Source organism: Microtus ochrogaster, linkage group LG1 (assembly GCF_000317375.1).
Source record: "Microtus ochrogaster isolate Prairie Vole_2 linkage group LG1, MicOch1.0, whole genome shotgun sequence".
Classification (NCBI taxonomy): Eukaryota; Metazoa; Chordata; class Mammalia; order Rodentia; family Cricetidae; genus Microtus; species Microtus ochrogaster.
The window spans coordinates 6,801,340-6,815,099 of NC_022027.1; the positions used below are offsets into that span (position 1 = coordinate 6,801,340).

A 13,760-nucleotide genomic window follows, 5' to 3' on the forward strand; every position below is an offset into this window, starting at 1 on the left:
AGATCTGCCTCTGGCTTTATGAACTGTTATTTAAAGAATTGCCAATAAATAACAGAGATTGACTCCATAAATTTAATTACTTTCTGTGTTCAGATGTAAGCTTTGCTACTATGTAACATTCATTTAAGTTTTAATTTAATTTTATTTTTTTTTTAGCTTAAAAGGATAGTTATTGGTTTTTGTATGTATGTGTACTTTCCATGGTCACAGGACAAGATGTCAGAGTGAATTTTCTTTAATGGTGTTGGTTCTGGGGCTCAAGCTCAGACTATCACTAGAAAGATCTTTATCAGCTAAGCCATCTCACCAGCCATGTTTTTATTCTTATAGGGTGAAACGTTAATGTGAATGGGGAATATTGTAGCCTTTATATTTGATGGTCTTTGTAGAGTTTCATCGAGTGAATTTAATTCAATTTAGTTTTTTTGATGTGGTGCTGGAAGATCATACCCAGAGACATAGGCAGGATAGATAAGGGTTCTCCCACTAAGAGATACCCTGACCCTTACTGTATTAGTGTTTTGTGAGAAAACGGGGATGTTGCTCGTTGATAGAACATATACTTACATACATGCCTGAGACTCAGGGTTATTTCCCAGCAACACCCTCCCCCCCAACTATATCGTATACTAATTTAAAGTTCAAAATGCAACCTTAATAGAAACTCTTACTGATGTATTAATAATAGAATTAGTTCTGTACATCAATTTCTAAGCTACAACCCCTGAATTTGGGTTACCCGTAAATTTAGAGAATCCCAAGCCTTTGTGGTTTCTAATTAGCAGCTTGGGACTTTGAAATGTTCACAACAGTGTTTTCTTTCTCTCCCCTCTCCCACTTTATAAAGAAGTATACATTTATTTTTATTTTATGTGTATGGGTGTTTCCTGGATGTATGTGTATCACGTTCCCATGGAGGACAGATTCCCTGAGATGCCATGTGGGTGCTGATAACTGAACCCACATTCTCTGTAATAGCAGCAAGTGCTTTTAACCCTGAGCCATCTCTCCCCCACCTTCCTGACAAAATATTTCCTAAGTAATTGTTTTATTTTGGCTATTTGAGACCAATCTCATGTAGCCACATCTTGTCTTCAACTCCTCTATCCTCTTTCCTCTTCTTCCCAAACGCTGGGCTTATAGATGTGCATCCCCAAGACCAGATGTTTGTTTGTTCATTTACAGAGTTATTGGAGAAAGGGTCTTGCTTTGTAGACCAGTCTAGTCTCGAACCATCTGCCATCCTGATCTTATTCTCTGAGGTGTTAATGTTACAGTTGTGTGCCTCAATGCCCTGCTTAACTTGGACCTTTGAAACGCAGAGGTTTTGAATGTTAGCTGGGTCATACTTAGCGTCTAATTTAACAATGTTAAAGGCAAAGCCATTTGTCCTCCAATTTACCTTTTAAGAAGAATCTTAGGATAAGCTGTTAAAAACCGGAATGTCTAAAATGCCTTTTCATTATTTATTTATTTATTTATTTATTTATTTATTTATTTATTTATTTATTTATTTATTTATTAAAAAATAGATCTATCCAGAGAGAACCACCGAGAAACAATTGCTAGTGTCATACGGAAACTTCTTAGTAAGTATATATGCTTGTAACTTGCTCTGTATTTCTAAGCTTTAAAATAGCAGCCTATGGCAGGTATGCTTTTACTTAACTTTTTTTAGAAATAGGGAGAATATTAGCTTACTCCCCCACCCCATTTTATGAAGTAGATTTGGGTTTGTATAGTAATTTAAGGTGTTAGCTAAATTTTTTCTTCTCCTAATTTAGACCACATACTTGATAATTCTGAAGATGATACCAAATCATTGTTTCTCATCATAAAGGTAGAATTCCATAATTATTAATATACACAGTTCCATAATTATTAATATGCTTGGGCTTTACTAATGACTTCTGAATAAATGTTGAAATTCTTTGACACAGATTATTGGAGACCTTCTGCAATTCCAAGGATCTCATAAACATGAATTTGACTCCCGATGGAAAAGCTTTAACTTAGTAAAGAAATCAATGGAAAATCGGGTCAGTATTTCCACCTGAAATTCTGAAATATTGTTTTTGCAAAGATGTATAATAGTCTTGATTTGAGGATTATTGTTTATAGAGGAAATTTGCTCTATAAGTAAAAGTAGTAGCTTTAAAAATATTGCATGAAACTAATGTGGTTTTTTTTTGCTATAGGATTCTTATTATGTAATAATAAAACATTGACTTTTAAAGACAAAATACTGTATGAAGACGAAAAGCATGATACAAATACTAAGTGGGGGATTGTATTTACTTGCTAGGAATATTGCTTAATTGTAGAGCGCTTTTTAAGTTAAAAGTATTTATTTTTGTGATAACATCCATTACTCTCCTCTGTATGGATATATAGGGATTTGCTTCCTGGAACTAGCTCTTGTAGACCAGGCTGACAGAGATCCATCCCCCTGCCTCTGCCTCCCGAGTTCTGGGATTAAAGGTGGGCACCTCCACTGTCTGGCTGATTTTTGGTTTTTGGTTTGTTTGTTTGTTTGTTTAAGGGGAAAAAGTCACAAGCATGAATTTTGTATAAATCTGAGGAAAATATTTCTTATATTGATTTCATGATCCAATATTAGAATTAGTATAAGCGTCTTCAGGAACATGGAAGGAAAAACACCCAAAGAGCAGTAGAGCTGTCCCCAGCAGTGTCCCCAGTAGACTTGTACTGCAGTTGACTCTCTAGAAGCCTGTATGTTACTGTGCTAAATAGTGGAGATAGCGGAGAATACAAAAACAAGATGGGAACTATGGCAGGCTGTGGAAGAGTTCTGTAAGGTAAATTAGGTCAATAGTTTTGATTTAAGAAAGTTCTTTGGTTTATAGTTAGCAGTGGAGAGCCACTAAAAGGAATATGCATTGTGAGCATGAGCACCCACTTGACTGAAAGCTAAGATGGATGAATATTAGAATGCTCTGCTACAATTAGAGTCTAGGTGAGAAACCCTGAATCAGAGGTTTTAAGATCCAAGTTGGAAGGTTTGGACAAAAGGTAGAATTGGAGCACTTTGATAACTAATGTAATAAAGAATAATAATTTGTAATTTGTAACAATACACATAATTTTTTTGGTGTATCTATTTATTTGTGGAGGTGGGGGCATACATCTGTGAAAGTGGAGTTCAGAAGACAGCTTGCAAAAGTCAGTTCTCTCCTTCGAACATGTAGGTTCCAGGAGTTGAACCTAGGTTGTCAGACATGTGTAACAGCTGCATTTGCTTTTCAGCCTTTTTTTCTGCCCTGTGTTCATTTTCTTGGTTTAGGGTTTGTATGATATAGTTTGGGTTGACTTTTTTTTTTTTATTGTTGTTGTTATTGGGCTTTTTGTTTGTTTGGTTGGTTGGTTTTGTTTTGAGACTTGGTCAATCTATGTAGCCCTGGGTGGTCTGGAACTCAAAGTGATCTGCATACCTCTGAGATTAAAGGTATGCACCACCATACGTGGCTGTGTTCTTATTATGAGGTCAGTTTTCATTATGGAATTCAGGAATACATTGTTGAAGTTACTCAGTGAAAACATTGAGATGTTTGCTGTTTTGTTTTCCAGCTCCATGGAAAAAAGCAACATATCAGAGCACTACTAATTGACAGAGTAATGCTGCAGCATGAGGCAAGTGTCTCCATCACCTCTTGATTCAGCATGCTAATAAATAATTACTGCAGTGTTTTTCATAATTAAGTGGACTTTCATTAAACTCTTCGAGACTTTATTTTATATTATTTCTTTTTAAAGTTGCGAACACTAACTGTTGAAGGTTGTGAGTATAAAAGAGTACATCAAGATATGATCAGAGATCTTCTTCGATTGTCAACAAGTTCGTACAGTCAGGTGAGGCTCTACTCTCTCCAATACTTCCATTTTTTTTTGTTTGCAATCTAGGTATTCCTGTTTTCCCAGTGGAGTTTAAGTAATCCCTCATTTAGGGATTACTTAATAATAGCAAGGAAGCAAGAGTACCAGAACTAAAATCTAATAATTCCTGCCCCCAATGCCATGGTAAATACCTTCCAAATTTCAAATAGATTCAAATTTTGCCTTAATATACAAAAACATTTGTTTGTAGTATGATTGTCCCCACCCCGCTCACCCCTACCCTCTTTTCCTAGACAGGGTTTCTCTGTAACCCTGGTTGACCTGGAACTTTGTAGATAAGGCTGGCCTCGAACTCAGAGATCTGCCTGCCCCTGCTGGGATCAAAGGAGTACACCACCATGCCTAGCTAATTGCTTCTCATTTTAGATCCTCAATCGTTCCTCCAGCAAGGTCTTGCTATTAGGCAGACTAGCCTTGAACTGCAGTTCACTTGCCTCCACCTCCAAAGTGCTGGGATTACTGGCATATGCACCACCATGTCCTGCTTAAATTGTCTCTTGTAAATTTGAGAGATTATGTTGGTAGACTGGTGCTCCCACTTAATTCTATTAAACTCCAAAGGCCAGTCTGGGATGGCTATATAATTCCTTCTGTGTGTGATGCTTGGGTTTAGGTAGTTACTAGCATATAATATATCATCTATCCCTTAATAAAGTATAGGACCAAAAGATTATGTCATAGCACATAAATCAGAGACATTACAAGATTTATGTATATCAGTAACTTCTAATTTGGTAATTTCCTGTGTGTGGACATAAGAGACCAGATCTCATCAACAGTGAGTTAAAGTGTCTGCTGTTTGCTTTTAGCAGTGTTATAAGCTGTTCCCCATGAATGTCATTCAGCTTCCTCTCATCAGAAAGAAGCACACTGATACTATCTTCCTTTTAATAATCATTTGCTTACTTTCTAGGGTATATATTTTCTGTTATTTAGGAATCAATCTAAATTATCATCCTTTGATTTTTATGTTTCATTAGGCATCTTTTTAAATCTTTTTCAATTTTTCCCAGGTCAGAAACAAGGCTCAGCAAACATTTTTTGCTGCTTTGGGAGCATATAACTTCTGTTGCAGAGATATCATCCCTTTAGTTTTGGAGTTTTTACGACCTGATAGACAGGATGTCACACAGCAGCAGTTCAAGGTATAGGTTCTGTTTTAATGTCTACAGTAAACATCCATATATTGGTTAGTCAGCTTCTGCATTTAATATTTTGCTATATTTGCTTATCGCCAATCTTAAAATATGTGTTTAAGTTTAAGATACTAGAACATTTCATCATGATTATTGTGCAAACCTCTGTGGAAAATATCTGAATTATATAACCAATGTGAAGGGAAGACTAGGGATGGAAAGAAATAAGATCATTTGAGCAACTGATCAGAGCAGAAAAAGGAAGAAACAAGGCAAGTTTCAGAGGTGAAGTAGAGTCTCTGTAAGTAGGTTATTAATAAGAGATATTAAAGACAAAGAGTTAGGGTTTGATAGCTAAATATGAGGAAACTAAACTAAATCTGGATTGTACAAGTAGTTGTAGGAGAGGTGAGAGACCTCCAGCGCTCAGGAGGTGAGAGAACCCAAGGGTTTAAGGCAAGCCTAAGCAATGTGGTGAGATCCCATCTCAAACAAAATGAGTCTAAACAGCAAAAGTGACCAAGATACCATGAAAAGAGAGGAACAGCCATGGAAGGGCACTAAAGAGACCTTTCAGAAAGAACACACAGTCATCAGTGCCCACTTTCTGGAGATAATTAAGATTAGCACTAAGTCTTTTCCTCGGAATTAATCTGTGAGACACAGCTCGGTATGCTGTGAGCCAGGCTTAGTTACTTACTTCTAAAATTTTATTAGAACAAGGCATTCTTTTATGTAGTTCGTACATTTTCTTCATATCACAGTGCTGAAGATTAGTGGCTGGGACTGATACCAACCGACTACTGTTTCCTTTCTTCTTTCCTTTCTGGTGGCTGACCTCCACTCAGTATTGGATATTCTTTCTGGGAGGTCTGCCTCATTTGATCATATCAGTCAATCTTGTCAAGAATGTTTTACATGGGCAACATTAGAGAGGTGAAAGTTAGCAGTGACTGTATATAGAGCCTGTAGAGGAGGCTAGACTGTGCACTAGGTTACAATACAATTTCACATCCATTTACATTGAGTGTTCTGGAAGTAACAACACTTTTTGGCACTAATAGAAATATACTTGCTTCACCAGAATTATCTCATGTCGTCAGTAAAAATTATGTAGTATAATTAAATAGCTATATTTTTTAAAGGTATTTTAAATTTTATTGTTTGACAATTTCATACATGTATATGATACGTCTCATCATATCCATCCTCCATTCTCTCCTTCTACCCCTCCTGAGTAACCAAGCTTTATATATTTAGTAACATACTTAGCAACTTTGTGTTAGCTGTTATTTGGTAAGTTATTTAAAACTAAAAAGACTTTTTGGTATATTTCAAGGCCATTATCTGAGGAAAATATGAGTAGAATCTGTACTTTTACATTTTTATTTTTTTTCCTTTTTTTTTTTTTTTTTTTTTTTTAGAAAGTTTTTCTGTATCTTTGGATCCTATCCTAGACCAGACTGGTCTCGAACTCACAGAGATCTGCCTGCCTCTGCCCGGCCTATTCTTACTTTTTATATTGCCGAATCGCCATTCTTTAGCAAACCATCTATTAAATGATTTAGAAAAAATATTAATGGATGCCACTTGGTTAAACCTCAAGTACAAGTTTTTAAGAACAGCACAGTAAATACATGTAATATTATATACAAATCAACTGTAAGTATGTAAATAACTAACATAAAAATTTAAACTCCATGTTTGACTCTTAGTTCTCCTCTGTGCCTCTTAGTTTTACATGTAAATTTATTTGTTCTTATAGGGCGCCTTATATTGTCTACTTGGAAATCATAGTGGTGTATGCCTGGCCAACCTTCATGATTGGGACTGTATTGTGCAGACTTGGCCAGCACTTGTTTCTTCGGGACTTAGCCAAGCCATGTCACTGGAAAAGCCATCAATAGTGAGACTGTTTGATGACCTTGCAGAAAAGATTCATAGACAGTATGAAACAATTGGCTTGGACTTTACAGTAAGCAAACTATTTATTTGTTCTCTCGTATTTTAGTGGAAATTCTGGCTTTAATTTTTCATGTTTTTTTCATAATATTTTAGCTTGTTATTATAATTTTTAAAAGGCATTTACTTTCTCTTTCCTTCTAATGTTCCTTAGTGATCATTGTTTTAGATAACAGATTTGGAACACCAAGTTGGAGTGTGTCTGGGAAATAGTCAGGTCTTTTCCACCAAGAGGCTGCAACAGTTAACATTTCTATATTTACCATTGTTCCACGTATGCCTCCACTGCATTTTCCTCCTCACTTCTCCTTACTTTCCCTTCTCTTTTTTTCCTCTCCTCTGGCTGGCCTGGAACTTGCTTTGTAGACCAGGCAGGTCTCAAACTCACTCTGCTGAAGCATTTATCTAATTATTCTTTATCAATGAAAACTCAGGAGTCAGGTATCGGGGTAAGGACCTCATTGATCAGAGGAGTGATGACAAAATGACCACTGACTTCTTTTCTCTCTCCTTCAGCGATCTAAAATGTCTAAGCATCTTTCTTAAACTCTGCTGTACTACTTCCTGTGTCTCTCTATTTGTCCTGGGTCTTCCAAAAGCTGTCTGGGTAACTTTGGTCAGCTAGTAACTGTCCACCCTCTGATTCAAAGTAAACTCTATTGAAAGTCTCAGTAGTGTCAGAGTGAGATCAAAATTTCCCATAGCACTCAGCTTCTTGAGTGCTGGGATTGCAGACATGACCTACCTACCATGCCTAGTCATGCTGGGTTTTTTAAAGAGTTCATTATATTTTAGGAGGTTAGCTATACTGGCCAAAGTCATAGAAGATTTGCCACTAGCTCAGATTCATAACTTATAGTGCAGAATATTAAAATTAGATTTTTTCTTATGAATTAGAAAGAAACTCCACTGGTTCTGAAATAGAGATAGGGCATCATTTAAGTACTTTTTTAAAAGCCAGTGACTAACTCTATAGTTTTTGCTAGTCTTAAACTTATAGCAATCCTCCTGCCTTAGCCTCCCACATGCTAAGATTACATGCATGAGTCACCTTTCATGACCATCTGAGAAGCTAAAATGTATGCATTCTCACTTCCTCAGTTCATCATGATGAACAGAAAAGTGAGGATAGTTGAGTTTCTTCTTTCCTCAGGTTGGTTATGCTTTGCATCCTAATGACCAGGGTTATAACTATGGCTATAAATTCATCCCTTGCTCTTTGAAACTGTCCTTATTAGGATTGGTTGCCACCAGGTATAGTTAGTCTTCTGTAGTGCAGGATGGCCTTGAATTCTTGATACCTCTGCCTTCATCTCCTCAGTGCTCTGATTACAGACATGTACCATCATACCCAGGTAGATTATTCTTTCTTTAAAGATTTTTAGTCATAGTAACTCAAGATGCAATCCCAAACCACTGGTCCAGCAAAATAGCCCAATAGGAAACGTGCTTGTCACCAAACCTGATGACCTGAATTCAATCCTGGACTTAAAGCATAATCATTACATTTATTTTTGTGTAGACGTATGTGAGTGTGTGTTTTCACACGCCAATCAATGAACATATAGAGATCAGAGGACAAATTATAGGAATGAGTTCTTTCCATCTACCTATGTAGATAGGGTCCTACGATTTGAACTCGGGTCATCATGCGTGGTAACAAGTGCCCTTTTTCCCTTTAAATAGTCCGCCTTATAGTATGTATCATGATTCTACTTTTTTAATGCTTTTTTCTTTTTAATAAGATTCCAAAGCCATGTGCTGCAATAGCAGAATTACTTGAACAATCAAAGAATCCTTCTATTAGCCAGACGCTACTTAGCCCAGAAAAGATTAAAGAAGGACAGAAGCGCCAACAGGAAAAGAATGCTGATGCCCTAAGGTAATTGAACTTTATGCTAAAACAGAAAATATTACAGTTAATACACTTTAACTAGCTCTAATGTAACTTACCACTACACATTGATTTCTGGGAAAATGCAAGACAACTGGGAGATGATTGTTGCAAGGGGACCAAGTTTTCACTTGCAAGTAGAGTTGAGAAAAAAAGCATGCTAAAGGCCGGGCGGTGGTGGCGCACGCCTGTAATCCCAGCACTCGGGAGGCAGAGGCAGGCGGATCTCTGTGAGTTCGAGGCCAGCCTGGTCTACCAAGGGAGTTCCAGGACAGGCTCCAAAGCTACAGAGAAACCCTGTCTCGAAAAACCAAAAAAAAAAAAAAAAAAAAAAAAGCATGCTAAAAATAAAAGTCATTGCTGTATCTTTTTCACTGAGAACTGCCTTTATTTGTTTTTAGGTACTAATGTATCAGACATAGTATAATTGGTGCACTTTGTTATTAAGTCCTAAATTTGAGTTCAGTACATTACTTTATAACTCCTACAGAAATCTCTTTTTTATTGAACTTGTAGTAGTATATTAGTAAACTGATTTTTGATCAGGGGACCAGAAAAAGTCCTGATTTGGGAAAAAAGAAAAAGTGGTAGTACTTCAGCAGTAGCCTTCTTCACTCAGTTCAGGTTTACCATATAACTTGTGATGGTGCCTACTTACTGTTTGTGAAATGCCTTTAAAATCACGGTATTGCTCTGTCTTGTCTTAAACTCCTGGGCTTAAAAGTATCCCAAATGTTATGAATATGGCTGCCAGCTGCAGCCCCAAACTTGTTTTCAGAAATGTTTTTGTGAATATTGAACTCTCATAGTCTGCTTAATTGATTGCAGATAGCCAGCATACTGTACGGCAGAACACTGCTGACTCTTGGTTGCTACTTACAGTTTTAATGTTTACTTTGGAGTACTCAGAAAAAGTTTTTAGGGCATGCCTGTAATGCTAGTTATTTTGCTCTAGAGGCTGGAGAATCAGGAGTTCAAGGATAGCCTGGAGTTTGAAACCTTACCTCAAAAACCTAAGACTATTAAGAGAAAAGAAACAATTTGGTAGTTCATTATACATAGCCCTTCATGTTCTTTTCTTAGTGTCTCTTCTAACTTTTAGTCTGGTTAAATGGTAAAGTGTAAAAGGAGGGTAAATTAGGACAGAATTTGAATTTATGTTACATTATTTAGTGTTTATCTTAGTATTATACTAAAACCATATCTGAATTTTTAAAGGAACTATGAAAGGTTAGTCAACACTTTACTAGATGGCGTGGAGCAGAGAAACCTGTGAGTATAAGTTTTCTTCTTCTTAAAAAAAAAAAGTGGGTTTTTTGTTTGTTTTGTTTTTAACCGTGAAAGCATTTGTCTTAACTGCTCTAGGGATTTTGTGCATGGGAAAAAGAATGGTTGTATTAATGGGGTTTTTGTGTTAGAAGACTAAAAGCAGGGAATGTGGAGAGGTTTAGGGTAATAGGGTAGTGTTATTCAGTAGGCCTGTTTTTTTTTTTTTTTATTTTTATTTTTATTTTATTTTTATTTTTATTTTTTTCAAGACAGGGTTTCTCCGCAGCTTGGTTCCTGTCCTGGAACTAGCTCTTGTAGACCAGGCTGGCCTCGAACTCAGAGATCGTCTGCCTCTACCTCCCTAGTGCTGGGATTAAAGGCTTGCGCCACCACCGCCCGGCTCTGTTTTTATTTTTGAGAAACTTAAAATTATGTTTCAGATATACAGCTGAGCAGGGTTTCACATGCCTGTGGTCCCAGCTTTCAGCAGGCTGAGACTACAAGCAAAGAAAAAGTTTCAAAACAGATTTTTATTGTAAGTGGTTTTTAAGGCTACTGTGATTTGTATTGCTGACTCTCACCACTCATCCCTTTTTCTTAATCTCCAGGCCTTGGAAATTTGAGCATATAGGCATTGGGCTTCTGTCTCTACTCCTAAGGGAGGACAGAGTGTTGCCTCTTCGTGCCATACGTTTTTTTGTTGAAAATCTCAACCATGATGCAATCGTTGTTCGAAAGGTACACACTTTATTTTGGCTACTGTGTTGGGTTTGAGACTATTTACCTTAATAGACATCTTCAATTCTTTATAAACAATATATACCATAATAAATGCCTTAACATGAATTGATTTGGCATCTCCTTCTATTTGCTCAGAAGCAAATAATAATTTGTTCAATAAACACTTTAGGCATAATCAAGTATTTTACATTTTAACACTAGCTGTAGCAGAGAATTAGCTTATAAACTTGGCTAAGTTTGACTTAAAATTTTGAAAATTCATTTTTCAAGGAGTGGAGCAAATCTAAGAGTTGAGTTTTTCTGGTTGTGCTTTGAAAATATTACAAATAAGCTGTCAGAAAAGTCCTGGCCTTGACTATTTCTGGAAGAAAGACAATAAAAGACACAGAGGCTGACACAAATAGAATGAGCAGCTATTGATCTAATAAAAGAAGGACTGTTTCTTCAGCAGACACTAGCATAAAACTCAAGGGTGGAGGTGCTAGTAAATCATTCCTAGTTGAATGTTTATGCTTCCCTGGCCAGTGCCAATAGGCAGGCAGTATTTATTTTTTTTAACTTAAAACTATTTTTTAATTTGTGTGTGTGCGTGCACAAATACACATGCACACATACACAACACCCCTCCTCAGCATGCATGTGAAGTGCATGTGTGTGCGTGCACAAATACACATGCACACACACACAACACCCTCTCTGCGTCTACGTGAAAAGTGTGTGTGTGCGTGCACAAATACACATGCACACACACACAACACCCCTCCTCAGCATCCATGTGAAGTGCATGTGTGTGCGTGCACAAATACACATGCACACACACACAACACCCTCCTTAGCATGCATGTGAAGGTCAGAGGACAGTTTTTGGGAGATGGTTCTCAGTTTCCACTGATGGATTGGAAGAGGGGATCGAACTTAAAGTCATTTAGCTTGTGCATCAAGTACTTCTACTTAAGTCATCCCACAGAACTTAAACTTACTTTTTTAATAACATGCAAAACAAATGATTTTATTATGGCATTTTTATACATACTTTTTTGGTTAATTTCTTTAGTAACCTCTGACTTGGTATTCCTCTTTCTACTTTCAAGTCTTCTGTTTTCTCTCATTCTCTGTACTTGTTTATAGCTTTTTCCCCTCTCATGTCCCCTTTCCAATTTCCTGACCCATATGTACCCACACTCATTGTCAAATAAATAACTTGTATATAAATTAGAAGCTGGGGGTCTATGTGTGAGAGAAAGCATGTGGTGTCTGGGATACTTCACTTAATATGATTTTCGTATATTTGCAAATGTCATTTTACTCTTCATGGTTGAGTATGATTTCATTGTGTATATATAGCATATTTTCATTCATTATTGTCTGTTGATGAACATCTAGGCTGATTCCATTTCTTGCTATTGCCAGTAGAACACTGTTGAACACAAATGTACAGGTATCTCTGGGGTACAATGTAGAGTTCTTTGGAAGTTTTAGGAATGGGTCAGGTGACAGTTCTATTTTTCAGTCTTTGAGAAACAAACTTCTACACTGATTCCCATAGAGTCTATATAAGTTTTACAGTCTTACTAAGAGTAAATATAAGGGCTCCTTTTGGGTGGAGATATTTTTAAAGAGAAGTAAAATCAGTTTCAGTTGCAGTACAACATGTAAGAGATTTCGAAATTTTGATGTAGATGTGTTAACCTGTTTGTAGATGGCTATCTCAGCTGTTGCTGGTATTCTCAAGCAGCTAAAAAGAACTCACAAAAAGCTGACCATCAACCCTTATGAAATCAGTAAGTAATACCCCAGGTAAATAGCAGCAGTAATACTTAGAGAAAATTTCCTGGAGTGCTCCCAGAGGCTAGGAGTGGGAGCACAGGACTTTAATTCCACAAGTTTGGAAGTAGAGGTGGGAAGATCTGGAATTCAAAACTCAGCCCAAGTTATATTAACACAATCCATTGAGTATTTCTTTCTGGGCGGGAGAATTAGAAGCAGAGTTGATTTTTCTACTTTTCTTACTGTGTTTTCAGAAAAAAAAATATTCTTTCTGTTTGTTTTGTTTTTGAAGCGGGTTTTTCTGGGTAGCCCTGGTTGTTCTGGAACTCCATCTATAGACCAGGCTGGCCTTAAACTCAGAGGTCACCTGACTCTGCTGCCCTACTGCTAGGATTAAAGGCATGCACTACAATTGTCCTGCTTCTCAGAATTATTCAAAAGAAAACTTTTCCCACTAATAAATGATTGATCTAACAGTAAAATATTACATTTAGTTGTCATATCATTTTTCTCCATGAATGTAATATTTTAACTGTGGGTTAGACTGTAGTCCACAGAAAAATGTCTTTAAGAATGTTTTTCTTTTGATATGAAGGACATGCATTTGAATAAGTGATGATTATTTCAGTAAGGTGTGTTGATAAAATTAGTGACATAGAATCAATGTTATTTTTTTTGATTTCTGAGAATTGTGTTTTGATATGGAAAAGAATGTTCTTAAATACTTCTGTCTGGGTGGTGGTACATGCCTTTAATCCCAACACTCCGGAGGCAGAGGCGGGGAGATCTCTGTGATTTCCAGGACAGGCTCCAAAGCTACAGAGAAACCCTTTCTTGAAAAACCATTAAAAAGGAAGGAAGGAAGACTTTTGTATTCTGTTCTATAGGGGTACAGAGACATTGTGTGATCAGTTTCCCATAAGACTACTCCAATAAATTTGTGTTTGTGGGTACATATATACCATGGCATGTATGTGAAGAAGAAGACAACTATGGGAGTCAGCTTTGTCTCTTCAGCGCAGATTAGGGCAGTGAACTCTGGCGCAGTGGCAGTACTTCTATCTGCTGAGCCATCT

At 36.8% G+C, this 13,760-nt stretch overlaps 1 protein-coding gene across 1 annotated transcript in view; it reads left to right on the forward strand.

The window, feature by feature from the left end:
• The window catches only part of Psme4 (proteasome activator subunit 4), a 117,202-nt gene that overhangs the window by 70,290 nt on the left and 33,152 nt on the right, over positions 1–13,760 (forward strand). Inside the window, exons 23-33 of the mRNA XM_013350740.2 lie at positions 1,533–1,589; positions 1,785–1,840; positions 1,941–2,039; positions 3,589–3,651; positions 3,775–3,870; positions 4,929–5,060; positions 6,817–7,026; positions 8,759–8,895; positions 10,126–10,179; positions 10,785–10,914; positions 12,617–12,698. Of these exons, the coding sequence (XP_013206194.1) occupies positions 1,533–1,589; positions 1,785–1,840; positions 1,941–2,039; positions 3,589–3,651; positions 3,775–3,870; positions 4,929–5,060; positions 6,817–7,026; positions 8,759–8,895; positions 10,126–10,179; positions 10,785–10,914; positions 12,617–12,698 (1,116 nt within the window). The remainder of the gene's footprint in view (positions 1–1,532; positions 1,590–1,784; positions 1,841–1,940; positions 2,040–3,588; positions 3,652–3,774; positions 3,871–4,928; positions 5,061–6,816; positions 7,027–8,758; positions 8,896–10,125; positions 10,180–10,784; positions 10,915–12,616; positions 12,699–13,760) is intronic.